General features: G+C 40.7%; 1 protein-coding gene across 1 annotated transcript in view; it reads right to left on the reverse strand.

Moving 5' to 3' along the window:
- The window catches only part of ARHGEF33 (Rho guanine nucleotide exchange factor 33), a 40,044-nt gene extending 16,799 nt beyond the window's left edge, over nucleotides 1-23,245 (reverse strand). Inside the window, exons 1-11 of the mRNA XM_089923261.1 lie at nucleotides 23,084-23,245; nucleotides 22,655-22,776; nucleotides 21,625-21,767; nucleotides 19,090-19,149; nucleotides 18,037-18,261; nucleotides 12,919-13,048; nucleotides 7,238-7,370; nucleotides 5,653-5,736; nucleotides 4,462-4,545; nucleotides 2,745-2,893; nucleotides 1,560-1,724 (exon numbers count right to left, since the gene is read on the reverse strand). Of these exons, the coding sequence (XP_089779387.1) occupies nucleotides 1,560-1,724; nucleotides 2,745-2,893; nucleotides 4,462-4,545; nucleotides 5,653-5,736; nucleotides 7,238-7,370; nucleotides 12,919-13,048; nucleotides 18,037-18,261; nucleotides 19,090-19,149; nucleotides 21,625-21,767; nucleotides 22,655-22,776; nucleotides 23,084-23,203 (1,415 nt within the window). The 5' untranslated portion in view covers nucleotides 23,204-23,245. The remainder of the gene's footprint in view (nucleotides 1-1,559; nucleotides 1,725-2,744; nucleotides 2,894-4,461; nucleotides 4,546-5,652; nucleotides 5,737-7,237; nucleotides 7,371-12,918; nucleotides 13,049-18,036; nucleotides 18,262-19,089; nucleotides 19,150-21,624; nucleotides 21,768-22,654; nucleotides 22,777-23,083) is intronic.
- Nucleotides 23,246-27,845: the final 4,600 nt, after the last annotated feature.

Here is a 27,845-nt window from a genome sequence, read left to right on the forward strand (position 1 = left end):
ACTGAGTATCTTTCTCTGGTGGTCTTAAGATGAAAATTAGGTCTCACATTGACAGAGGTGAAAAAAATAGTAAAATGAAATATTGACTTGAATTCTCTTTTAACTTGGAAGACTCTTGTTGGGTTTTTTTCTGGTTACGTTTCTAGCACAGAGTGCAACGGCAGCCATCTTCTTCAGTCTGGATATAATCTCTAGGGATTTCTTTTTTTGGCTGTATTTGTCTCACTTCAAAGTAGAGAGTTCTGTCACTGTTTTAAGAGCTGAAGTGATCCACAAACTAAAATTCCACTTCCTGTCTCCCACTCCCCACTCAGGAAAGGTACTTTTTTCTGTAAGGAGTTCTCTCCTTATAGGACTTACAGGATTTTCTCTATAGTAAGAAAATCATCCTGGGCTCTATTTATAGAAAAGTGAATGTCTCATAGGTTTTCAGAATGATTATAAAATTTCTCCCTTCTGCCTCCACATTTGCACTTCCATCTCTCACTGACAAGTGTTCTCAATTTTAAGAGATAAGGGCAGAAAGCAAACAGGATTTATTTTGTGTTATTGATCAGTTGCTCCTTCCAGTGACTGTAATTAGCATTCTAAAAACTGTAGGGATTAAACATTGAAGTAATCTCAACTGCCTACCTCTCACTTCATTGTAGTTTTAGAAAAGTAGCTTCTTGCATGATTTCTAAATTTTCCTTAAGATAATAAAACCCAAAGCAGAAATTATAGTCTAAGGAACTAGTTTCATGAGAATTGACTATATTTGGTAAATTGGGGGTTTGGAATTTTGAGTTTTGGTGTCCCTTATTCTTCCAGAAGTCCCAGTTTCAAAGGTGGCCAAGTTGACATCCTTCAGAGGTAAAATGAGTTCCAGATATGTAAATAGCCTAATCCTTACCCTAAAGATCATCAAGAAGTTGGCTGAATGAGCATCCAGCTTAGTGTGCGAGAGGGTTGTGTGCAGCGACTTTAAAAGACTGTCAAATCCATCCACTGCCCAGAACAGCTTTCAGAGAAGCTGTCATAAGTGAAGAACAGAGATCATGAAGTCCCTTTCAGAAGAAGCTTCAAGGAGAATTGGGAAGGGCTAAACAACCTTCTTTCTGTATCACCTCTGACCTATTTCTCATCCTCAGAGCCCAGACTTCCTCTGACCCCTGACTGGGAAACCTTTTTCTCCACTACATCTTTTGTAGACATTAAGTGGGTTCCCACCTTTCTGAGGGGCTGTAAAATGCCTTCCTGTCATCTTACAGCACTCCCTTCCACTCTGTCATTGTCCAAACCCAGAGAGACTCATGCTGTAGGTGGAGGGTGGCTATGTGTGATAAAATTGTTGCGAGTAACCTCCAGCCTCTAGGCCTGCTCTTTAACATAAGTACCGTCCTCTGGGATCCAAACTTTGGGTCAGCTGCTTGCCTGCCACCTATGGGCCTGATGGGGCAAGAGGGAGGAAGGAGTCCTGTAGGTCATACTCCTAATACAGGCTGGCCTGCTACCCCCACACAGACCACCTGGGAGGCGAGGGCATTGTCATTAACCTTTCCACAGCAACAGGTGCTTACGTGACAGCAGGGCCAGAACTGGGAGCAGGAGAGTAGGGTTGCAGCATCTCTTCGGAGTGGATCCCACTGTCACGGACAGCCTCGGGGCCTGCAGTGGGAGAAGCATCTTGCCCGGCATTTGCACACTGGGAAGCCAGCCCTTTGTACAGCTTCGCCATGGATGACCTAATGGAATGGAGGTAATTATTCTCAGGGTCTACAATGGGAAATCAGCTCTCTGAATACACACATTATACCAAGAAAGGCAGACTATTTCTCAGATGAAGCTCAGCTGTGAAGTTCTTGGTCCCTCCAGGGCTCTCTACAAACCAGGTTGCTTACATAATAGAGTGCAAGCTGGATGCTGGGTAGGAGTAGGGATGCTGATTAATTGGCTGAATTGAGTTGGGGGTAAGGGGAGTATAAGGAGAAGTCATCCATTAGAGGAGCCCTGGCTTGGGACATAGCATGTTTCACTGGTATAAAGCACGCACAGAAATGATTCTGTTTTCCTCATTGGTTTGGGATGAGGTTGAAGGAATTCCAGGTTATTAGGAAGCTTTGTTATGAGTTGCTTCTGTTCCTTCATAAGCCCAGATTTTCCTTAATCAGTCCTTCCTGTTTCCTCTTAGTGTGAAATCCTTTCAACCACCACCCCCTCCCTTATTTGTTTTATTTTTATCCATAGCACTTAAACCATCTAACTTATTTATTAACTGGCTACCCAGGTCTAGAAAGTAAGCTCCACGTGGCAAAGATTTTTGTCTGTTTTGTTCTTTGCAGTATATTCAGTTTGCTGAACAGTGCCTGATATTCAATACGTGCTCAGTAAATATTTCTTGAATTAATGAAAGAAATCACATTCTGGCCTTTAAACTGCAACTTTAAACCTGGCAAGTTTAGTGAAACAGCTATTTTTGAGGTGGTTAGCAACATGAGATAATAGAAGGTCTGCATAAGCATTAGAGTAAAAGTGCTTATTTTTCTAAATTAATTTCCACCAGGTAGTAAGGACCTCCCTCCTGTAGCCAACCTGGTCACCTCTCTTCCCTCCCCTGCTCTCTCTTCTCTTCCGCCTCCATCACTGCATTTCAGCCGCTTTACATTCAGCGTGGTTACTTGTGACAGACACGCACATTGACCGTCTGTATCCCCGTTCTCAGAACCCTTTGATCAACCCTCTAGACTGCACCATCAGAACCTTACTTCTTGAGTTTTTTCCGTTTCTGAATAAGCAAATCCTCATTGCACTGAAACAGCAGGGTGTAGTGTGAGATAAATACTCGCAGGCGTTGAACACACACAAGAAGTAGGTAATAGTCAGGGTGTTCCTGCTCTGTGAACTTCAGGACGTTCTGGATGGAGGAAAAAAGGAAGCAGCATTGCATAGTTAGAATGAAGAGTTGTTTCGTCTCTTCTGTACCTTGCCTTGATCTGTTGTGAGAGTTTGTAGCCATTTAATCAAAATGATGCAAATGGCCAATTTAATTACAAACTGAAAAGTCAAACTTGCTGTTCTCTTTGTCCATCACACCAAGGGAAAATAATAGTCACTATTGCTCCTGTTCGAGTTGAATTTGAACATAATTCCATCTGAAAAATTAGAAGGATCTACTAATTAGATCTCTGAAGTAATGGAGCCATTCTAACAATTACTGTCTATAGGCAATGCCTTATAACCCAAAGGAGTCAGACCAATGGTGAGAAGGTCAGACATCAAGGCTGGAAGTGAGGGGATGTTTATGATCAAGCCCGGGCTAGTGGCCCCTCCTGTTACATTGCCTGCTGTGCTATAGTGGAATGTGCATGCTGGTTGGATTTGGGAAAGCTAACAGTTATTGAGCGCTTCCTATTGCCAAGCACTAAGTCCTTTACATTATTTTCTCATTTAATTTTTACCATAACCCAGTTAGATATATGCCATTGTTACTCCAATTAACAAATAAGGAAATCAAGGCACAGTGAAGTTAAGTAATCTTCACTGGGTCACACATCTAATGTGTAGCAGAGTCAGGATTTGAACTCAAGTCAGACAGCAGAATCTGGGCTCTTATTTACTTACAACCTGCTTGCAAGACCTGGGTTTCAGGCCTATATTTTTTCACTGACCAGGTGTCTTAACTTGGGCAAGTTACTTCTTTGGGTCGCCATTTCCTTATCTAAAAAAATGTTAATAATGCTACCTATTTCATGGGATTGTTGAAAAGATTAAATTAGATAATTACTGTGAGAGAATGATTTTAAGATCTAAAGCCACATACAATTGAAAGTCTTTTTAATATTAATACTGGGCTACTTCTACCTGAGACAAATCCCAAGCATTTCTGAGATGCTTTCACTGAATTACTTAAGAAGATCAGTCAGCAATTAAACCAGAACAGGTGGGTGGTGGGAAGAAGAGGGGCTGGTGGGGTGTTGATGAGTCTCTTAATTCTACTGCCTCCAAGATGCTACAAACCCTGCGGGAAAATGGTGTGAAGAAGTCAGCTCATCAGCTTCTCCATGCTTCTCCTGTGACACAAGACATAAGCACAATGTATTGTAGACTCTTGGACGCAAGCCAAAAGGAAGTAGTAGTCAGGGGTGCATTTAGATGGCTGTAGAACCAAGGTGGAAGGGACTGAATACGCATCCAGGGTCTGGCAGGAGCTGCCATAGAAAGATCCTGGATCAGCATAGGTGTGAATTGCTGGTCAATAAAGGTAGAACTTCATTTTTGGCGTCACGAGCCAAATATTTTTAGAGAATGAGATTTTAGCTCATACCACAAGGTGGAGATGGGGTGAGCATAACAATCTAAATCATTTAAACACTTCTTAGAAATATTAATGATTCCTTGACCCTTCACAGTGTCTTTCATTGGAAGCCAAAAACACCTGTTTAGCATGAAAATCAGTTTAGTGGCTTGGCCAGCCATACCTACCTGCAGATGTATCAGATACTCAGGGATGCGCTGAACTATGTGAAAAAACAGTGTATAGATGTCAGACTTAATCTCTTCATCACCCTGAATGAAAGAAAGTTGGAGTCAGTCTTCAGCGTCCCCCCAGCTCTGGCTGTCAAACCCCAGAGTCAGTTCCCCCAGAGTAAGAAGGGTTTACTCTCTTCTCTGAAGAGAATTTTCTTCATCTAGAGTGTCAGGCAGCATTGATCTGTTGGGGGACATGCTCAAGGGGACAACTCGTCTCTAACAGGGAGCATGTCATATACTTCTTTAGAATCCACCCAAGTTTCCCAACGACTCCCTCCTCTTCCCCACCCTCCAACACCATCTTAGCACAGTGGGCATTCAGTAAATTATATATGAGTTGACTAAATTCATTAAGGTTCTTCAGCCAGTAATCTTTACAGTGGTTTACGAATAGGCACTAAGGGTGGATTGGAGCCTCATGAGAATGGGGAAGGGAGTATGATTAGAAACTGGTCAGCTGGCCTGGCAGCAGGAAACATGCTGGACTTTTTCCATGTCCCTTCCCCTCCTTTCCCTTACTCAAATATTTGCTGAGTGCTAACACGTGGTTGGTATTGTACTGGGTTGGGAGCAGTAGGGGGTTGAAGTAGAAAGTTAATGGAGCCTCTCACCTCTTGTGAAACTTGATTAACTCTTAGCTTTAGAGCTCCTGATATGGTTCTTTTCTATTGACCTAAAATAACTAGAATTGTCTTATATTTATATGTGCTTATTGAGCACCTAATATATCATTGCAGAAGCGATACTTAAAGCAACATGACTAAAGCCATTTTATAATCTTATAAACTGACAGATACAGGATAACATGAATTTAATATTCAGTTCATATTGTCTGAGCCTGTAAAACCCCAAACCCCTCAAGGCTGCAAAGCTGCAGTCTGAAGATCTCTGCTTAGAATAGCTGTTTACTTTGTCTGTATTTCCAATGGAATGGAACAGAGGGTCAGTAAGGAACAGCAAAGACCAAAGCAATGGCACTGATCCTTGAGCGGGCTCCTTTAACCCCAGGGAGGAATGTCAGTGGCTCTGTTCAAGCCATTCCCCAGCCTGGAGAACAAGCTCAGCGTGCATGTGCTGTAGTTTCTGGGCAGATGAGCAACATCATATAGTTACACATGTAACCAAAGGACAGTGCACACATACCTCCTTCAGAACAACCACGTGAACCAAAGAGATGCATTCTGGCAGGTCCCTCAGGTAAGCAACATAATAATCCAAAAAATTATTCTTGAAAACAAACAGAAAAAGGCATGGTAAGAACCTGGAGACAGGAATGATAACAACTAATATGTTTACAGTCATGCATATTAAATGGAGTACTTTGCAGAGATGATTTTAATCATTCATTTAATGTGTGTAGTAAATTTTTTTTAATTCACCTTAAAAATCTTTGGTTTTAAGGAAAATATTCCTGTGGATTTGGAAAACAAAACTCAGTATCCCTGCTTTAACGAGAGAAAGTGAAATGATAAACCAAACCGGAGGGAAGGGGCCATGTAAGTTGAAAAATATTTTTAAAAGCTGTTCAGTGATAAAAATGCATATTTTGTTTTTTAATTACTTTCATTAATGATGAAATGCTTCAATCATCTACATCTAAATGAGGAACTTTGTCAAACTCACCTCATAGTTTCTAGACCAGGGATTCTCAACTTTTTCCACTAATTGCATATTCACCTATGGAATATCCCCTCAGGAAAACAGTTCTCACCTTTCAAAGTTATACTCCCATAGATATAACAATTTTCAGCTCAAGAAAGCATACTGAATACAAATGAGTAAAAGTGATATTAGAGGGATAGTATTACATCCACTCTATACAAGTAAATAATTTGTAAATTTTGTATTATTAATCACAGCTGAGAATCATCGATATGCAGAGGTTAACTGCAGGCAAAATCTGCCTTGCAGACCAGTTTTAATTAGCCCACACAATATTTTTAAAATAAGAAAATTTCGTACAAAATTCTGGATTTCCAGCTTCTCTTAAAATATCAGAAGTTCTGGTAACTCTAGTCCTTTTTTCCTGCATAACAACTGGATAAAGCTGAGTAGCTATTCTTTGTTGAAAGCATATGTGCTCCACTTATGCTCACTTCCCCACAGTCCACATTGTTTTACATTCAGCTCACTTCTCCTCACTAATGTCATTGTCTGGCCCTATAGGCATTTGAGTTTGCAACTTGTGGCCTAAATCATACTTTCTTTGAACAACATTATAGAGATTTCAAACCTTTCTCCAGGGAAGTGAAAACAAAAAACATTCCAGACAAATAGCTGCCCATCACATTTTTAAAAATCTCTAGGAAATGAAGTTGTGCGTGAAAGTATATACATATATACAGACTCTCATATATTTATGTTATATGTATGTATGGATATATATGTGCGTGTATATATACTTATACACAAATACACACACATACATACACGTGCATATTCAATGGGGGCAGTTATAGTACAGTGGAAAGTGATGATCTGGAAGTTAAAAGACTTGGGTTCTAGCCACAGATCTACAAATATCTAGATAGCTGGGTGATTTCAGCCAAGGCTTTTAATTTCTCTGAACTTTATTTCATTATCTGTAGAATGAGGTGGTTAGACTAGATCTCAGGAGTTCCTCTAACTCTGAAATTCACTGGTTCTAGATTCTCTATTAAGAGAAACAGACAAGGGAGACACAGACACATATAATTCAAGTTTATAAAGGATTAAGAAAAAAACTTACCTCATCATTTGTTAACTTAAGGAATAAATCTCCAAGGACCCCTTGGCGTGGCCACTTCAAGACCCTTTCCTGCAGAGCATGAAGCAAATCCAGGTGCTGCTGGACAAGGTACCGTAAAGAGCCAGGGAAGAGGCTTGGAACAGAATAGACACACAAACCAGGTGTAGAGAAGAAAAGGCTCTACAAGAATACATGGAGCAGGTCCCATTTTCCCAGCCATTCAAAATATGTTGAGTCACAGGTCTGCCTTTAGTATTCAAAAAAAAGTCTGTCATCGTCAACCTCACAGCAGATATCCTCAGACTATAGAAAGACCCTTTTACTGATGGCTCCTATACGAATGTATTGAACTAGTAAAGGGCACATCACTCGAATGGCCTTTTTAAAGCTTAACTGGTACACTCTTATTTATGTGACAGTGGAAATTTTAAGGGAAATCTTTTTCAACGTTTTAAAGTTATTCCCACTTGATGTGCAAATTGTCTCTTCTAATTAATGTTGCCGATGAGGACTCTAAGGTGCACTTGGTCGTTCTTAGCTACTGGGTAGGAGACTGTACTTAGGTAAGGAGGAATTTTGTTTAAAGCTGGCAACTGAAAGCTCAGGGGATGAGGGCATAAAAGTGTTCCTTTTCCCCTTTCCTTCAGTTTCTAAGAAGAATCTGGGCAAGGATGGAGTCTTGCCAGGGAAGGCTACAAACTAGGCCTGGCCTGCTACTCCCAGGAGTTTTGCTGAGCCCCCTTCCTTCTCTCACCTCCCCCCAGCCATCTCAGGGTGCCTCATTTTTTTCAGAGGAAATGAAGGAAAGAAGAGAGAAGTTAGAGGAGGATGGGGGGAGAGGAAAGACAAAGAGAATCATAGGAGGAAGAAGAAGGGGGATTGGATGGAGAAGGGAGGGAGCAGAGGCCTTTAGGAGCGAGGAAGGAAGAAACAGAAAGAGTGAAGTCTTACTGGGCTACAGCAAGGATTTCAGCTCCAGCTTGGTAACTTAGGGAGATTGAAAATAGGTTACCCTGTGCTTTTAAGACCACAGGGTTTTGGGGAGGGTTTGTTTGTTTGGTTGGTTTTTTGTTTGTTTTTTCTTTTATGTAAGAAGTAGATTTATTAATATCCTTTGTAAAGAGGTTGCAGGAAAATTGGGGTGCAAGAGAATGGTCATGTCCCAGGTCTCGGGCGGGTCCCTGGGACAGGCTGCCAAGTAAGCGTCCTTGGCTTCGCGCAGCAGAGAATTCAAGGGCTAGCCGTAGTAAAGTGAAAGCAGAGATACACATTCCATAGGCAGAATGCAGTCCGTCTCAAAAGGGGAGAGCGGCCAAGACCACAAGTTTAACAAAGAAGAAAGTGATGGCCTGCTTGTTGCTGAGAACCAAACTTATTTGGATATTTCCCCAGAGTCTACTGAGAGTAAATTAGTGGACAGTTGGGGTGCTTTGCCAACAGCAAACAAGCAGACCTTTGCTGAGAACAGAAGGAAGGACGCCAGTTTGAAAGGAGGTGTTTTCAACCCATCTCCAGGCAAAGGAGACTCCCCCGTGATCGTAGCTCAGAGAAGACACACAAATGCTGGAATGGGATACCCAGCCTCCTGTGAAAAGATACAAGGATTCCTCCCACCCCCATCTGACCAGCCCCTGTGCCTCCACACACGCAGAGCCAGCTGATCCATAAGTGTGGGAGGAGAGGCCTGTGCTAGGCTGGTGCAGTGGGCTCAGAAGATCTAAGTAATCCCTGTCCAGACCAAAGGGAATTTGGAGGAGTGGCTGGGAGACAGTCTTGACTGGGAGAAGACTGTAAATCTGATGGAGGAAAGCACAACTGATCAAACTGAAAGAGTGAAACACTGCACCAGCAAAAGATCTAGATGTGAAAGATTTCTCCCCACCCAGAGGCTGACAGTGACTTTGGGTAATATTCCTGGTGTGACACTGAGAGATGTTAGGGCACCGTGGTGAGATATGACTTTGTGATGGGTTGTCACTGTAGGTTATATAATATGTCTTGGGTTATCTCTTTTCTTTTTCTCTCCTTCCTTCCTTTCCTGTCCTGTCCTGTCCTTTCTTTTTCTTTCCTTTCTAGAAAGCTGCCTTCTGCTACACTGTGACCAGTGTACTTGCAGAGTTGACAGCTGGTAACTTGGTTGGAGTCCAGATGTCTCCTGGACTGTCCACTGGGCTAACAGAGTAAGGTTTCAGGATGAGGGTCAGAAAAGGCTAAGGCTCCCATCAAGCATCATGGAAGCATGTAAGTTACATGAAGAGCAATGGTTTACAGTGGGTTCTGTACCAAATATTGAAAACAGGCTTTAAATTTTTTTTTAATTTAATAAGGTTAATATTTGAAATCAGGGAAGAGTGTGGACGAGGTAAGCCAGGAAGTGGAGAGCAGAGGGAGAAAGAAGCAAGAAGCATAGACACACTTAATCTATTTCACTATTTTGCCTGGAGCCAGACCTGACTCCCAGAAGCAAGTTTTTCATTAAGACAAAAGTATTACGTGCTCAACTTATTTTCTATTCCTTACCAGGGGTGAGATTATGGCAACATGAGTAATTTATTCTTTCTAAAGCCTTCAAAGTAATTTCGACTCCCGCAATACAGTACTCAAGCAACGAGAAGAATAAACTAAAAGCAATCAATGAAAATCCAGTTATAGTTTCAAATTAATAACTTAGCTCTTAAGTCAAAACAGCTCTTGAGCTTCAGCTGCAAGGTGAGGCATCGATAATTAAAATATGTGCCACCTGGTGGTGATCTGAAGCACACAGCTCGCTGAGCTCTTGGTAGATGTGGCCCTGGAGTTTAGCTTCTAAGGCTAACTGGCAATCCTGTGGAGCTGACTTTGTCCCTCCTGATAAGGGGTCAGACAGAACTGTTTGAGCCTGAGGTTGTGGCTCTGTGTGCGTGAATCATACCGGAAAAAGCCAAGAGCTCCAACTTCTGTGATCCTCCTACAAATGGACAAGCAGCCTGCACGTCCCCCTCAGGCTTCAGCGGGCAGCCTTTGCCCCTGTAGCGTCAGGCCCTTTTAGCCAGGGGCAGGGCTGGCTTGAAACAGCCTGAGGAGACTCCTGAGTGCTTCACGTTTTTCTGCGGAAAACCTGAAGTTTTATTTTATAGGCTTGAGAAGACGTGGCAACCTCAGGTTTGAGTGTCAGGTATGTAGTTGTAGTGGGTGTTGTTTTCACCCCGAGGTGACTTTTCAGTGAGGGTAGAAGATGCAAAAGGCTTGCAGTTTGTGATGGGAAAAATAGTAAATGTTAATAACTTAATTTTCATCTTTGCATGGGAGGAACAATGCCAGTAGGGAAGAGGAATAATCTCCTTCTGTTTTGTATTTCATTCAGCTGGTCTGTTTAAATAAAGTACAGCTGGAGGCTTCAGAAAGCTTAAAAAAAAAGAAACATAGTGAGTAAAGGAGGAGGATGAAGATCTAACCCCAGGTAGGAGAAGGGCAACATTGCAAACCTCAGAACCGGAGATTAGCACTAAGAATACTAAATTGAAGCTTTTCTCTTCTTGGGCTATGAAAACAAAAAAGAGGTTGCTTAGCCAATAACTAACATGAATAGCATTATCATGGATACGAGAAATAGCCATTTTCTTACTTTCATTGAGGATGGCATGTTAATTTTTTTTAATCTCAGGATTTTGGGGAAAGGCCCACTTCTTCCTCAGTAATGGGTCATGAGAAGTAGAAGTGAGGGCAAATAGAAAAGAGCTTCCGTTAGCTAAGAATATATCCCTACCTGACAAGTCAGCTGAGATCTGAAGTAAGAACTTATGGGCGGTTAAGAGAGAAGCGTAAGTTGTGAAATAGGAAGAGACGAGGTCGGCTTCTGGCTGAGGCACTTGGCGTATTGCTGTTAGTCAAGGTGGTATCTTTGCAATCACATGGTCCTGAGGGAAGCAGTGTGGTGTCGGAAGAGCAGGAGACACAGGGTCAGACAGGCCTGGGCTTCAGTTCTGGCACCTGTTGGTTTTGTGGCTTTAAACCTCTAGACCTGAGTTTCTTCATCTATAAGGTAGGATTCACAGGGTTCTTGTGAAGATTTCATGAAGTTAATATAAATGAAGTGCCAAGCATGGGGCCTGGTTACTGTATTCCAGAGCAAACAATCCTCTCTCTCTCCTTGCTCCATCCCCACATTTTCAGAGACTGGAAAGAGATGCTGCTGGCTTAGAATCTTAGATGTGGAGGCAAAGCCCATCAAAAGGTATACTGGGTTTTAGATTGGTTTTAATGTAAACTGAGCAAGTCTTTGGCAACAGCAAGGTAGCTAGAGGCCGGAGAGACTTCTCGGAGGGCTGAAGGGGCAATCTGGGAGGGTAGGACAAGCTCGATTGGGGTGAAGGAGGGGGAATCAAGTGGCCAGAAGGGAAAGGAAGGACCAGCAAGAATCTAGGTGGCCGCTGAGAGAAAGTAAAACCCAATCCAGAGCCTCTCTTGTTCACAGCTTTAAGTGTCACATTACCCTTTCTGCTCCTTGCTGCTTTCTGTTTTGTTTACTTCATAATTCTTTTTTTTAACAATGAATATTCCTTTTTTTAAAGAAATTTGTTCCTTTTTATTTATTTTTTATATTTTGGCCACACCGTGCGGCATGTGGGACCTTAGTTCCCCAACTAGGGATCGAATCCGCGCCCCCTGCATTGGAAGCACAGAGTCTTAACCACTGGACCGCCAGGGAGGTCCCAGTGAAACAATTCTTGAAAATTGTTAAGCCACTGGTGGATTTGTCAGGGAATATTTTCTTACCTCAATCACCCAGATAGGGGGAGCATTGCGTTTTGGTGACTGGGTGTACTGCTGGCAGCTGCAAAGCCAAGTAAGATTGGGGGTGGAGGGAGGTGATAAGAATCAGGAAAACATAGTTAGGGCATCCCACAGTTTATGAGCCACCAGTGTATATTACCCGACAGAATGCTTAAAGTCGCGATGCTGTATTTGTCTCCAGTAGTCTATCACCCAGACTTTTCATTTATTTGGATTGGCCTTTTCCTCAGCTGATCTGGATTATTACATCTTTATTACATTAGTCTTTTCCCACCAAATCATAGTTTCTCTTTCCTGCTTTCTCTCAACAGAGAGGCAAGCAGAGCAAATCTGAAGTTTGGAAACAGATATAGATGGAGGAGTGTTGTACCCTTGGGGCTAGCAAGCTGTTGTAACCCATCACAGGCCCTCTGGAAGCACTGCGCCACAACACAGGTGCACACACACACGACTCACACATCATCCAGGATCACGTGAACAAATAATGAAAAAGGTCCAAGTTCATAGCTTTATCAGCCCTGTATCATTTATCTAATGGCCACTTCAAACCTCCATTGCATCCATTCCCTGTACTTTCATAAGTGATTCCAGGGGGTCTTCCAGGATCCCAGTGGAACATGCAGATGGCAACAGACAGGAATGCCTCCCTCACTGTAGCATTTATTCCTCTTTTAGGTTCTTAACAGACAGGCCAGGGACACCGAAAGCCCCAGAGACTACACTCATTTTCATATCTGCTCAGAATCTAAATTTGAGACTTGCCAAGGGTTACCTGCTGTCACTGATATTCTCTTTTCAAAGACTATTTCTGGAACTCTTTACAGGTCCCAGAATTCCCAAAGTGGAAACAATAAACAACTTACCTTAAATTTTAATCTGAAAAGCAAAGGCAATGAATACAGGGATACCTTCTCTCTTTGGAATTCCTCTTTCCATCTGACCCCTGGAATGTTGCCTTGATCTTCAGGATCAGAGAGATGTTAATGACATATTTTCTTTCTGATTCAAGCAGTTCCAAAGCCACAGTCTGTCTTTTAGCTTTAAAAACAAACCAAGGAGGGAATTTTAGTTAACCACTCTTCCCTGAAACATCATTAAATGTTAGAAAGCAATCGAGAGATATTGAAAGCAATATAAAGAGAAACCAAGTTTTTGGAAGATGTAAAACAGAATGGATGCATGTTTATTAATTCAGCAGAGTAAAGGGCACAAAAGCCTTTACTTTGGTGTTTTCATCTGAGGATGGGAAATCGGCTGAGAAGCAGAAAGCCTCAAGGATTGGAGGCACCAAGGCACCACAGAACGTACAAATAAGGGGCAATGCTGTAAACAGAAATAGTCCACATAAAGTGCAATTGATCCTCCAGCTCCACATCCCCATGCCAGATGGCTTCCTCATTTCCACCCGATGGGAAATGAGAACAATTAAACTAGAGAAGCCTGAGTCTCTGGTATCTGAGCTAACATTAGACATAGTGGAGGGCAGAGTTGAGATGCTTAAATGAAAACAAAGGGACTCAGGGAAGGCTTGCATAGGGAACAGTCAGACTCCTCTCAGCCTCTTGCGCTGCAGGTCCCAGAATGCCAGCAGCCAGACTTACACTGTCCAGGCAGGAGAGGGGAGAACCTTCCACTGGAGAAACTGAACTGCCCAAGTGAAAAAGATCTACAAACACTGACATAAAGAGGTCACCTATCAAAAAGGTAATTTGCCACCTGTTTAGCAGATAATGAAGCCCACTTATTGATAAGCTTAACCAACACAGAATTTTCAGGTTTTTTTAAATTTAGGGCCTTTTTCTTGGATATAAATAATTAGCTAAGAATCCTCAGACATTTAATCAATCTTACATCATAAAAGAAAGAGAAGGAAAAAGTATATACACATATTTTTAAAAGGAGGAGGGGGACTTCCCTGGTGGTCCAATGGTTAAGACTCTGTGCTCCCAATTCCTGGGGCCCGGGTTTGATCCCTGGTCAGGGAACTAGTTCCCGCATGCCACAACTAAGAGCCCACGTGCTGCAACTAAAGATCACGCATGCCACAACTAAAAAATCTCGCCAGCCACAACAAAGATCCCATGTGCTGCAACTAAGAGCTGGAACAGCGAAATAACAACAAAAAAAATTTTTAAAGGGACTTCCCTGGTGGTGCAGTGGTTAAGAATCTGCCTGCCAGTGCAGGGGACACGTGTCAAATCCCTGGTCCAGGAAGATCCCACATGCCATGGAGCAACTAAGTCTGTGCACTGCAACTACTGAGCCTGCGTTCTAGAGCCCTTGAGCCACAACTACTGAGCCCACGTGCCACAACTACTGCAGCCCTCGCACCTAGAGCTGGTGCTCCACAACAAGAGAAGCCACCGCCATGAGAAGCCTGTGCACCGCAAAGAAGAGTAGCCCCCGCTCACCACAACCAGAGAAAGCCCATGTGCAGCAACAAAGACCCAATGCAACTAAGAATAAATAATAAATAAATAAATGAATGTGTGCTTTAAAAAAAAAAAAAAGGAGGAACCGTGAATAAACAGAGACAATGCAGGAAACAAAAGAAACCTTTTTAAAAAAAATCTTATGGTTAATATCCTCAAAGAGTTACCAAAAAAGTTCTAGCCATTTAATAATGACAGTACCCTATTTTTTAGAAAAGAACAATCCAAAAAAAGAAGAAACTTTTTGGCATTTTTTAAAACAGATAAAAGAGTAGAAGATAAATTCAAGGAAATCTGTCCACCCACCTCTGCTCTCCTCCCACCCAAGAAAGAGACATACTGAAAAAGATGGTAACAGAGAAAATCAATCTAGGAGATCCAGCATCAAATTAGTAGAAGTTTCAGAGGAAAGAAAGAAAATGAATGAGAAGATATTATCAAATTAAGAATAGAAAGAAAAAAAAATACCAGGACATGTATTTCCAGAAGAAAGGGCCCATTGCACTCAGTATAATTAATGAAAAAGACTCATATTATTGTAAGGTGTACCACATCACTGTGAAACTTTAGCACACCAAAGATAAAGAGAAGATCCTAAAAGTTACCAGAGAGAAAAATCAGGTAATATGCAAAGGACTGGGGATTAGAATGGTATTCAACTTTTCATTAGCAACATTAGAAGTTAGAAGACAATGGAACAATTGCTTCAAAATGGTAATGGAAGATGATTTTATATTCAGCTAAATAAACTATCAACGAATTACATGGATGCTACCAGACTTTGTGTTCCATCAAAACAAGGAGTAAACCAAGAAACCAAGAAGGAGATGCAAAAAACTCCACAAAACCCCAAATAGGAATCTAACGTAGGAGAAATTTGAAGGAAATTCCCAGGAAGACTGAGAAGTCACAGGAGCGCAGCAGTGCAATGAGCCAGCGTGGAGTAGGATGACAGAGGTCTCTAGGGCAAACGTTTTTGTAAAAAAATGTAAATGATAGATTTTCTGTTACACTGCTAAGAAAAATTAAAGAAGACCTATATAAAAGGAGATATATACCACATTCCTCAACTGGAACATCAGTACTGTCAAGAGGTCAATTCTCTACTAATCGGAATAAAAAGAATATAGAGTCTAGAATTAGACCCACCCGTATATGATCACTTGACTTTCCCTATTCAGTTCAATGTGGAAAGGAAGGTATTTTCAATAAATGGAGCAGAAGCAGCTGAATAGCCATATGGGAAAAAAATGAACCTACACTCACACCACACGTCAAAATTTATTCAAGATAAGTCACAGACCTACATGTGAAAGCTAAAACTGTAAAGAGTTTATAAGAAAACATACTAGAATATCTTTGTAACCTTAGAATAGGCAAAAAATTTCTTGGAAAGACGCATAAGTCACAAGCTATTTTAAAAGTTTAATATTGATAAATTGAACGTCATTAAAATTAAAAACATCTGTTATCGAAAGACTTGAGAAAGGGAAAAGGTAAGCCAGAGAATGGTCTCAACATGTCTGTCTGACAGAGAACTCATATTCAAAATATATTAAGAAATCCTACTAATAGAGAATAAAAAGATAACCCAGTTTAAAAGTTGGATAAAGGACTTAAATAGTACTTCATAAAAGAAATTATACAAATAGCCAATAAGCATATGAAAAGATGCTCAACATCATTAGTCCTCAGGTAAGTGCAAGTTAAAATTACAATATGGGGACTTCCCTGGTGGCGCAGTGGTTAAGAATCCACCTGCTAATGCAGGGGACACGGGTTCGAGCCCTGGTCTGGGAAGATCCCACATGCCACGGAGCAACTAAGCTCATGTGCCACAACTACTAAGCCTGCGCTCTAGAGCCCACGAGCCACAACTACTGAGCCCGCATGCTTCAACTACTGAAGCCTGCGCACATAGAGCCCGTGCTTGGCAACAAGAGAAGCCACCGCAATGAGAAGCCTGCGCACCGCAACGAAGAGTAGCCCCCGCTCGCTGCAACCAGAGAAAGCCCATGTGCAGCAATTAAGAGTCAGTGCAGTCAAAAAAAACTACAATATGATACCAGGACACATCCACAAGCATGGTTCAAATTTAAAGGCTGGTCATACTGAATATTGAGAAGGATGTGAAGCAACTGGAACTTTCATTCATTGCTGCTAAGAGTATAAAATGTTCCAACCATTTTGGTAAACTGCTTGACAATTCCTTTTAAACTTAAACATAATCCTATTCTATAATCTAGATATTCCACTCCTGTGTATACACCCAAGAGAAATGAGGGCATACACTAAAAAAAAAAAAAAAAAAAAGCCTGTACAGGAATATTCATGGCAGCTTGCTTTATAATAGCCCTAAACTGGAAACAATCCATATGTCCAGTATCAGGAGAATGGAAAAATTATGGTAAATTTATTCAATATGATTAATAAAGAGGAATAAACTATTGAATGAATTACACACAACACATTATGTTGAGAGAAAGAGGCCAGACACAAGACTATATATTGTAATATTCCATTTATATGGAGTCAAGAACAGACACAACTAATTTATGGTGACAGAAGTCAGAGTAGTTGTTCTGTGGGTGGATATTGCCTGGAAAGGTGCATGTGAGAACATTCTGGTGGTAATATTTCTATTATTAGAAATATTAATATATTTATTATACAGGTCTGTATATCATGACCTGGGTAGTGATCAGAAGGGGGACAGTGAGCTTAAGCTTAAGCTTTGTGAATTTTACTCCATGTAAATTAACCATCAATAAAGTACTGATAGAAAAATAGAAGCGTGAACTCTTTTTAAAACATGGAAGCAAGCATCAGAAAAAACTGTCAAAAGAATTTAAAGTGGTTGTTATTGGTCTTCATAATAAACCTTTTAGTATTATTTAATTTTTCATGTATTTTATAATTAAAAAAATTTTTAATTACCTCCCACAAAACAGAGGGATATGCCATTGTCTGACATATATCAATAGTAAGTGCTCAGTGATGATTTATGATTTGAAGGAAAGGAAAGAGGGAAAAAAGGAGGAAGGGAGAACAGACCTTATTGCAGTGTTTGGTGTTTTGGTGGTAGACTCCTGATACAAGATTCGTATATTGAACATTCCCTATCACTGAATAAATAGATCACAAAATTCTGCCCTCTTCTCCACTAACCTTATGCCATTTTTACAAAGCACTACATTACTAAATGTCATGAATACCCAGAATCAAGGTGGTGGTCCCAGTTGGCCAAGTGACCTCAGGTGAGTCCCTTCACCTCCAAAGACTTTAGTTTGTTCATCTCAAAAGTAAACCAGAGGCTGGCTGGTCTCATAGGTCCACCGCATCTAAATTGCCCCTTGGGGGCTTCCCTGGTGGCGCAGTGGTTGAGAGTCCGCCTGCCGATGCAGGGGACATGGGTTCGTGCCCCAGTCAGGGAAGATCCCACATGCCGCGGAGCGGCTAGGCCCGTGAGCCATGGCCGCTGGCCCTGCGCGTCCCAAGCCTGTGCTCCGCAACGGGAGAGGCCACAACAGTGAGAGACCCGCGTACCGCAAAAAAAAAAATATAATAAAAAATAAATTGCCCCTTGGGACTTACCAGCTAAAGAGGTTTCACATAAAATGTTTTCCAAGGAGCTGTGTCTGCCCTGGCCAGCTTCCTTGAGTTTATCTGGGTGGTCTTTCGTGACATATTCTTCACCCCATTCTTTACTATCCTTTGGCTGCCTCCACACACCAGGTGGAAGATGGCCCTTGTGTTGGATATCAGCCGAGAGGCAAGTCTTAAGGTTTTCTTCTGCTTCTGGAGTTGTTGGGTTCATTCCTGAAAAATAACGTCTGCCATCAAGTTCTGATCGTTTAAAGATTATATTTGTTACGAACTCTTAAATATTATGCCTCTGCTTGGGTACAAGTATCCCTTGAGGATTAAATATATCAATTAAGGATTAAAAGCCTCCACAGTTGCAAAGCATCACCTTTCTCTGTTTGTGGTCTATGTTCTCACTCTTTGTACACAGTCTCTACTGAATGAGGACTTTTAAAAAATAAATTTATAAAATAATGTAACTAACTTATAATAGTATGTATTGACTCCTCATACCTGCTGCCTCTCAGGTGAGCACACCAGGGAAGAAAATACAGAAAGAGGAGGAAGAAGGGTGCCGAACACAATGCCTTATTTTGGAATTTGTCTCTCTTGGCCCTAACGATGGTAAGTTTCCCAAAGGCAGGAGGAAGGGAGGGAGGGAAGATGAAATAATTTATAAAATTCTGGTGAATTATCTCTTAAATAAACAACTTTTAAATTACATAAACTATAAGGTATGTGGTCCACAGAACACTTATGTCATGCTACCTACACCTGTGAGTTCTCAGCAAGTGTAAATTCATTGGTAACTAAAATGAGCCCGAAGGAACCAAGAATACTGGTTTTGTCTTAAACTTCTCTGCCCCTTCTCTCTCTTTGGGTTTCACTGAGTCACCAACCTAGTCCAGCACACGTCTTGGAATCTTAGTAACCATAGTGCTTTACCTCGCTTGGGTTCTTTCATGCCTGGTTTGGGACTTAGGGAGTAGAAACAGGGAAGGTAGAAGAAGGGAAAGGGGGGAATTGCTAGAAGAAAAGAGAACTCAGAGAAGAGCCACTCACCAGGACCCATCATACCCTTCACATTGCTATCTCCTACATGCATGGATCTGGCCTCTTGAGCTGCAGAAGAAGGAAAGCTTTCAGTCAGTATTCATTTCACTATCATAGACTGGCACCTGCTATGAGCTAGGGACTGGGATAGATTCACAGAGCTTACCTTTGACTGGGGGAGCCAGAGCAGTTAAAAAAGAAAAAAGAGAATTACAATATAGTATGACAAGTACTATTTTCCCATTTGTAAAAAGATATAATAAGTGATACTTAACTCATAGATAACCCTAAGAATTAAATCAGATAACATTTCTAAACTGTACACAGCAAGAGTTAATTATTGTGTAACTATGGTGATGAGGATGGTAATGCTGAGCAGAGCCAGAACGATGCTTTTAAAATGTAAGGCAGACCCTGTCAAGCCTCTGCTTAGCCCTCCAACAGCTTCCCATTTCAGTGTGAAGGCCAAAGATCTTAGATTGATCTTAAGGCCCTGAAATACCTGCCCCCCTCCCCTGCCTGATATTTTTCTTTCTTTTTAAAAAAAACAAACCCACATCTCCTATTGTCTCCCTGTTCATTCTGCTTTAGCCCCACTGGTCTTCTTGCTATTGCTTGGGCACATCAGTTATGTTCCTACCAGGACCTTGGGGCTGTTCCCTTCCCTCTACCCGATATCCATAAACTAACTTTCTCACTTCCTTCAGGCCTTTACCTGGCACCCTCTCTAAAATTACACCTCTGTTTCCTTATTTGTCATCACATCTAACATACTACGTATTTTATTTGTCTTGTTCATTGTCTGCTTCCTTCAGAACAAGAACTCCAAGAGGGAAGGACTTTTTGTTGTTTTGTTCATTATGAAGTCCCACCACCTAAATCAGCGCCTGGGGTGGATGGATGGATAGAAGGAAGGGTAGTGGGACGGCTACACCTTGACTGCAACCTCATGAGAGACCTTGAGCCAGAGGCACCCAGCTAAGCTGTGCACAGATTCCTAACTCAGAAAAACTGACATAATGAATGTTTGCTATTTTAAGTTACTGAATTTGGGGTCAGTAGATAACAATGGCACCATTTTGTAATTAACAGTGGGTAAGCCAACCCTTTCTAAAAGTTTGGTCCTTTGACCCTGAGTTTAAACATAACCTACCACCAATCGTATCCAGAATGTCTTACTACAGCACATTATCCCCAAATTTCTGTAGTAACTCAGTAGAATAAACTATATTATATAAGCCATACCCATATAACAAGTAAGAAAGGAGAATTTGCCACCAAACAGCGAGTTTAAATCCACCTGGGCACTTTGCAAATATAACTTTTAATCTTTTATCTTGTGAACATGGTCGGCTGCCCCAGGCTTGACATTGATCTGACCTCTACCTTCCAAGTCCATTCTATATTCTGCCCTAACAAGATCATCCTTTTATGTCATGCTGTCTATGACACGGAGCAAAGAAAGTAGGACGACCTGTGATGAACCCACTCCCCAGATGGATCAAATGAGTTTTCCCAGGCTGTACCTATTGAGTCTCTAAAATAAACTACTCAAATGGGTAAAAACTAAAAATAAAAAAGCAAATCTGTACTTTGAAGTTAATACCTATTAAAAGCCCCTTGATTAGGAGTTTGAAATTCAGTTATCCAAAGCACATTTATTGTCTTTGAATATATGAGCCACATTGCTTCTTAAGCCATAAGGGTAGGAAACCACCAGTGCTGCCCTTGAGGAGCTTACAATTGATCTAGAAGTCACTGAGCCTCTTTTGGAGACTTTCGACATGAGACCAGAATAAGAGGAAAATTCATCCAATGTTAATATCTACATTCATGCTCCTTCGTATAAGGTGCTTGCTAGACATTGTTGAGGATACAAAGATGTAGCAAACATGTAATCGAACATGGTTAACGACATCGCTTGGAAAGCCAGTCTCTTCAGTACTGCCACATGCAATTATTTTCTAACATCTGTTCCATCATCCCAGATCAGGGATGTGCCTGTGGCTGTTTCAGCCCACAAACAACACCAGATCAGTTTTCCAGACAAAGGGGAGTACAGAGTTAGATTGTTGCTGACATCACTGCCTGCCAGTTAGAGCAGATATGAATTTCTCATATCCGTGAAAACTTGGCTGAAAAAAAAAAGGAGAACACACAATTTTATGTCTATGCAGACAGACAAGGATTGAAAATAATGTAGAAAAGAAAACAATTTATTAGAGTGAATAATTTTTAAAATTTTTTCTCCTATGGCTGGTATAGTATTATTGTGCAGTAAGTTATTTCCAATCCATTTGAAACTTAGAATACCCAGATTAGTATTTTCCCCCAAAAGAAAATCTTTTAAAATTGGGCAGACTCTCCCCATCTCTTAGATCCCCTGGATTCTTCTACATTCCAGTTACAAAAGGAAAAATTCTGAGCAATACACCATTTTCCTCTAATAAGGATGGATGATGTAAGCCTATTCTCAACGTTACTTAAGCCCTAGGAACCAAGGAAGAACTACTTGGCTAATTCAGTATGATGTGTGAACTGTACCTTTTTCATAGGCCTGAGAAGGCAAAAGGTTTGTAAAGTCTTCACTTGGAAGAACAGGTTCAGGGATGTTGATGGAACGGAAAGGACTTCCTTGTGCTTGAGCAGGTCCGGCCTGTGAGCCATGTTCTTCTTTTTGAGTTTTCCTAAGGAAGGAAAACAAAGGCTCTTAATACATGATGGGGGAAGAAGAGAGCAAGTTCAGAATAGGTCAAGAAAACTTCTGAACCCTATAAAATTGCTGTTTTTATAAATTAAAAACAGTTAAATACTAGCAGTTCGCATGACTCATTACCAAAGCTGGAGAAAAAAAATCAAACGTCTACAAATCACATTCTAATTGTCATATCCATATTCATATTTTTCTGTTACTGGCTTCCCTGTGGTCAAGCTCTTCACAGAGTTTACAGTGGTGTCAGTTTGCTTGGGATGATTTACATTCTCTTCACAAACCAACACAAAGGTAGCAGGAAGGAGCAGGTCCTCAACTGAAAACAATGAACCATTCTCCAGGGTCACACAAATATTATTTCTATTTTAAATCTGATAATATTAAAACATATAACAATGAAGATTATGTCTGTTTATTGGTGAAGCTTTACTTGATTCAACCTGGTTGAGATATTGTTTAACATAAATTTATTTTCAATGGTCAAAGTCAAATAATAGTATTAGAGAAATTTCAGAAAACTAATAAAGAAAGAAAATCACTGGTGACCCCACTATCTTAACACAGTCGTAATTTAAATATATCTTTCTAGTTGTTATTTTACATGTTTTTACAGTTGGCATTAAATTCTACATGGCACTTTACATCCTTTTCATTTAACTTCCTATTGTATTAAGTGCGTTTTCTATTACCATTCATTTTTAGTATTAACCAACTTTTATGCTGCATAGCCTCCATCACATGCTGGCCCATGGAGCCCAGTGGCCAGCTGTACACCAAGACTGGGGAAGGTGTCCCTGGTGCCTTTGTACAAGCCGCTGCTTACGGGTTTGCCTTTGGTCAATTTTTTGGTCAGACACTCACTTGGCTTTAACTTTTCGAGATTCTCTTCGCTTCTCCTGTTGAAGCTGTTCAATTTTCTGTTGCATTTCTTCTTGTTTGGAAGTGATGGCCTGGATCATTGACATGGCATTGCTCAGCTCTTCCTAAAAAATAAGAATTGATATGTATTTAACCTGGTATATGAAGTATATCTAGTACACAGTAAGCTTTTAATACATACTTGTTGAATCAATGAATGAGAGATAACAATTTTACTTCTATTGTAGCTTCTAATTTTAACACAGAGATCCAAGAAAGTAAAAACATGATATAGATATTTTTCCATGAAAATTAGTGAATGGGTCAGAGGAATACTCTTGTATTTGGTTGCTAGGCAAAAAGGCAAGTTTTCTACTTCTGTTACTAAGACCAGGAATCTCTCTTCAGCAGGGAAATAGAAGAGGGGCCCACCTTAAAATAGTTCAATGAATTCTTCATCTCAGTAACTTTTTCTTCCATGGAACATCTGCAGCTCTTAACCTTCTCTTCCAAAGCATATTCTCCATGTTGAATTCTTGACAGTTCTTGCATTGCTTCTGTGAAGCCAGTTTTGAGTTCAGAGGCTAGAGCCTGCAACTAAATAATACACAAAGAGTGAATTCAGTTTGCTATAAGTTATTATAAATGGTATCACTGACACCTCGGACGTTTCTCTTGTTTGAGAAATCAGGCTCTTGAACATGTGCAGAACTCATTTACTAGAAGACTAAAGTTTGGACAACTTAAGGAAACCTTGGCCCCATTCATCTAGGAAAAAGAGGATCTTCTTTATATCACACATGCTGAAGTTTGATAGTGACAAGAAAGCAAGCAATTTTAATTAAGTTGGCAAGTGCTTCTGCAAGCTACTATTTATTCTCACACTTTTGATTAAAAAGAGATTTACTTGAAAAGCAACATATGCGTGTGAAAGACAGCGTTGATCTGTAACTCTTCAAATTCCATGAAAGAAGGGATGTTGAAGAAATTCAGATATTTTTTCCTTAAAAAGTGAAATGATAAAAAGAGTAATAATTAAGCATATCTGAATATTTCTTTGAAAGGGAATAAGTTTTTTTTTTTTAAATATTCTTGGATGATATCATGGAAAAGGAGATAATGGTATTTCCAGTGGCAGGAAATAGCTACAATAGTAGAAGTTCAGCACATTGATAGTGATGTGAATCGTCTTCAGCCATCAAGCCCAGTTGTGTAGGAATGCACACTGGATTTTTATTGTCAACTTCCAACCATGAAAAGGGTGTCAATTTTGGAGTCAGATAGGGTATAAATCCTAGCATTCTCCTACAAGTACTAAAACCTCAGCCAAGTTGGTCAACCTCTTTGTAGCAGTTTCCTCATTCATAAAATAGCTGTGATAACATTTCACTAGGCTGTCTTGAGAATTAAATGAGTAAATGTAGGTAAGGTACCTGCCACAGCATATGCTTGATACATAAAATGTGTTCAAGAAATTTTAATTCTTTTCCCCCTTTAAGTAGCAAATCAGAAAGTTAAGCACAAACAGAAATGTAGAGAAAATGGAGCACTTCTAAAGTTCAGTTTTATTTATTTATTTTTATTTATTATTTTTTTGTGTGTGTGGTACGCGGGCCTCTCACTGTTGTGGCCTCTCCCGTTGCAGAGCACAGGCTCCAGATGCGCAGGCTCAGCGGCCATGGCTCACGGGCCCAGCTGCTCCGCGGCATGTGGGATCTTCCCAGACCGGGGCATGAACCCGTGTCCCCTGCATCGGCAGGCAGACTCTCAACCACTGCGCCACCAGGGAAGCCCCAGTTTTATTTATTGAATAAATGAAAAAAACATTTTCAACAGACAGAAAGTTAAGATAATAATAACAATAAGATAATAATAACATTACTTTCATGATATTTATGATCTTACACTCTGCTAAGCAGAGGAATGCTTAGCTCCAGATTGCTTTTTACAACAGAACTTTTTAGAAGGTTTATTCTACAATTAAAAGTATCCACCAAGTATGCTTATTTTAAAGGGATGGAAATTAAAGTCCAGGTACCTTAACAAAATTTCTTCAAATGTGTATATCTAAACACTTTTACAACCTGATTATCCAAATGGTTCCAACTTGCAGTGGCATCTCCAATTATAAAAAGACTTACTCTCCTACACTGTATTTTCAAAATATAGGGTTTTGTGGTTCACTGTGCTTCACAAAGTTTTCTTTCGAGGGCTAGGAGGAGGGGGAAATATGAGGAACCAAAGACGTCATTCTGAGGGAAAAAGCACGCCCTGTCAAGTGTTTGGAGCTGAAAGATTGGGAAACAACGTGAGCAATCTGTTTTTCATTCCAGTCATTTTTAATTTTAATTAATCTCTGTGATGGATTTCGGCATATGTCCTAATTCAGTTGTCATGATGGATTAAATCACCAGATCAACTACATTTGATCTGGTAATTTTCATTATATAAATTCATCTTCTGTGAGCAAAATGAAATCGATGGCCATATAAAATCAAAGCAAAACCTAGGCAAGTTTTAAAATTGAAGGAAGGAAGCCTGACATTCATTCACATTTCCTGCTTGAAAAAAAAAAAAAGGGAACCACTTTCCAACAGAAATAGGTTTCATTTTCACTGCTCCCTTAGGTGGATGTGTGGAGTTTTCCCTAGGAGGCAAAAGGAAGCAGCAGGGCCCTGGGGAAAGGATTTTCCTCACCTGTAGAACCCCAGTTCTCAAAAAATTAAGAATTATCAATACATTTCACTAACAGCCAGGTTGTATAGGGACTTTGGGAATTCTGAAACCATTTAGAGCTATGAGCCCATTTCCTTTCCATGTATTACTTTGAGCTCCCTAGATACCTGCCACTGAAGTAACACTACTGCTTTATAAACAGCTTCACAACCACTGATCAGCCAGGGAGCGGATGCCGTAGTGAATACAATCACACACCTGAGACAACAGGTCATTTTTAAGGTGCTTGGGGCTCTTAAAATCTTTAGCTGCTACAGACTGGTTTTCTGGTACCAACTAGCCATTCATTTGTGAATAAAAAAATACTCTGAAGACATGGACTTGTCTTTTTTCTGCTCTCTCTGCAGCTTTCTTATTTGACAGCCCGCAGCCCACCCCCAGGATTAGAAATGGGTGTCTACCTTGTTCTCCAGCGAGTTGAACACGTTCCTCATCTCGTTGATTTTTTCATGAAGCTGCTCTAGAGAGGTTATGATCCCTCCATCCTGCCGCTGGAGGCGGGCTCCCACTGGAGGCAGGTGCAGGGAAGACTTGTACTTCGAAGCCTACGGTCCACAGAGGGCATCTTAGGCTCAAATAAATAGGGGAGGGGAGTCCGAATTCTTCCTATTTCATGCTCTTAATTTCTGTCTCTCAATTTCTTTTACTTTCTTGGCTTCTTAACTCTTCTCAAGATGAATTTTAGTCAATGTCTTCCCACTTTTTTTTCCACCAAAGATCCCTCAAACTAAATTTTCATGAATTATGTAAGTTGTTCCAACTTGTTTTTTACACAGACTTCTCTCTCCTTCCTTTCTGTCCCATTATTAAGGTCAGAAGGCTGCTATGAAGCAAATTCAGGGACTGGGCCTGTGCCTTGAGAACTCTGCAAAGTCATAGATGTCAAGATTTGAGAAATCTCCACAAGATATGCCAAAATCCTGCAACACCTGTCTAAAGGCTCTACAGGAGCAAAAGCCCAGGTATTTTGAAGTAACACATGATGGCAAGGATGGCAAGGTAACTGCTTTGGCTTCCCCCTAAATTGCGGCTGCTACAGAAGGAAGAGGTTCTTTCTGCCAGCTGCCACTTCCTAATTGTAGGCCTCTGTTAATCCAATGCAACAAACTAATCCATTGCAATTAACTTGCAACAAATTAATCCATTGCAGTGATTTAAAACACAAAGTAGGTGAGTCATTTGATCAGTCAAGAGTAAATTTCCCAAATCTACTCGTCTACACTCCCTGCAGAGGTTGATCCTTAAAGTCATTCTCACAGGGCACTATTGAGGCTTCTGTGAAGCCCATTGGGCTGGAAATTTATCTTATCCATCCTTGGATGCACCACAGGTCTAGCAGAGTTAACCTCTCTGGAGCTAGGAGGACATTCCTCAATGCTAAAAAGAGACTGAGGCTCAAAGAGGGCTTACAAATCCTAGAAAATGTTCAGTGGCAGTTTTGATGATGAAACCTATTACTGCAGGACTGGTTCCCATAGTTTTTCAGTTAGAGTTTCTTTGGGTATATAACTCATTTTCTTAAATTATTTTCATTACAGGGAAAAATAAAGAAGAAAAAAGAGAGTCACCCCAAATCGCATTAATATAACCATTAACATTTGGGCATATTTCCTTGTAATTTGTGCTGTGAATATAAATGCGGATATTTATATTGTTGAAATCACACTAAAGATATATTTTGATGCTGCCCTCCCCTTTTTTTTCTTTTGGCTAACATTCTTATAAGCCCTTTCCCTTAGCCTTCAAATTTTTATCTAAGTAGGTATTTTTAATGGCTATATAATATTCCATCCTACAGATGCGCCAGAGTTTACCTACCCATTCACCCTTGTTGGAAATTTTTGTTGTTTGTAATTTTTTTTTTTTTTTGTGATACGTGGGCCTCTCACTGTTGTGGCCTCTCCCATTGTGGAGCACAGGCTCCGGTTGCGCAGGCTCAGCGGCCATGGCTCACAGGCCCAGCCACTCTGCAGCATGTGGGATCTTCCCGGACCAGGGCACGAATCCGTGTCCCTTGCATCGGCAGGCGGACTCTCAACCACTGAGCCACCAGGGAAGCCCCTAGAATGCTTTTTATTTAAAGATTTGTATGTATTTCAGGTTATTTCCTTAGGATAAATTCCTAAATATGAAATTACTGTGAGTCAAATGATGTTAGGTTGTATTGACCCAAAGGGCAATCTACCGTATTAGAAGGAGACAACATATTTAATTAATTAATAATTATACAAAATATATTTGACCAGAGGGTTTGAAAAGTTATAACAATATGGTTGTATATTCTTAGAAACATGCTGTATGATGTGCAATGTCCTAAATTAGCGTATTCGGAGAAACATGTCTCAGACAAGATGTATGAAACAGGTAGTATAATTGGTGGAAGCTGAAGAGTCTACACTGCTAAGGCTACAAGTGAGGCAAAAACACAGCTGGAGTTCAAATCATTAGTGTGAGGGTT

The sequence above is a fragment of the Delphinapterus leucas genome, chromosome 13, assembly GCF_059928025.1.
Source record: "Delphinapterus leucas isolate spDelLeu-1000000601 "Yukka" chromosome 13, BTC_Dleu_Yukka2, whole genome shotgun sequence".
NCBI classification, from domain to species: domain Eukaryota; kingdom Metazoa; phylum Chordata; class Mammalia; order Artiodactyla; family Monodontidae; genus Delphinapterus; species Delphinapterus leucas.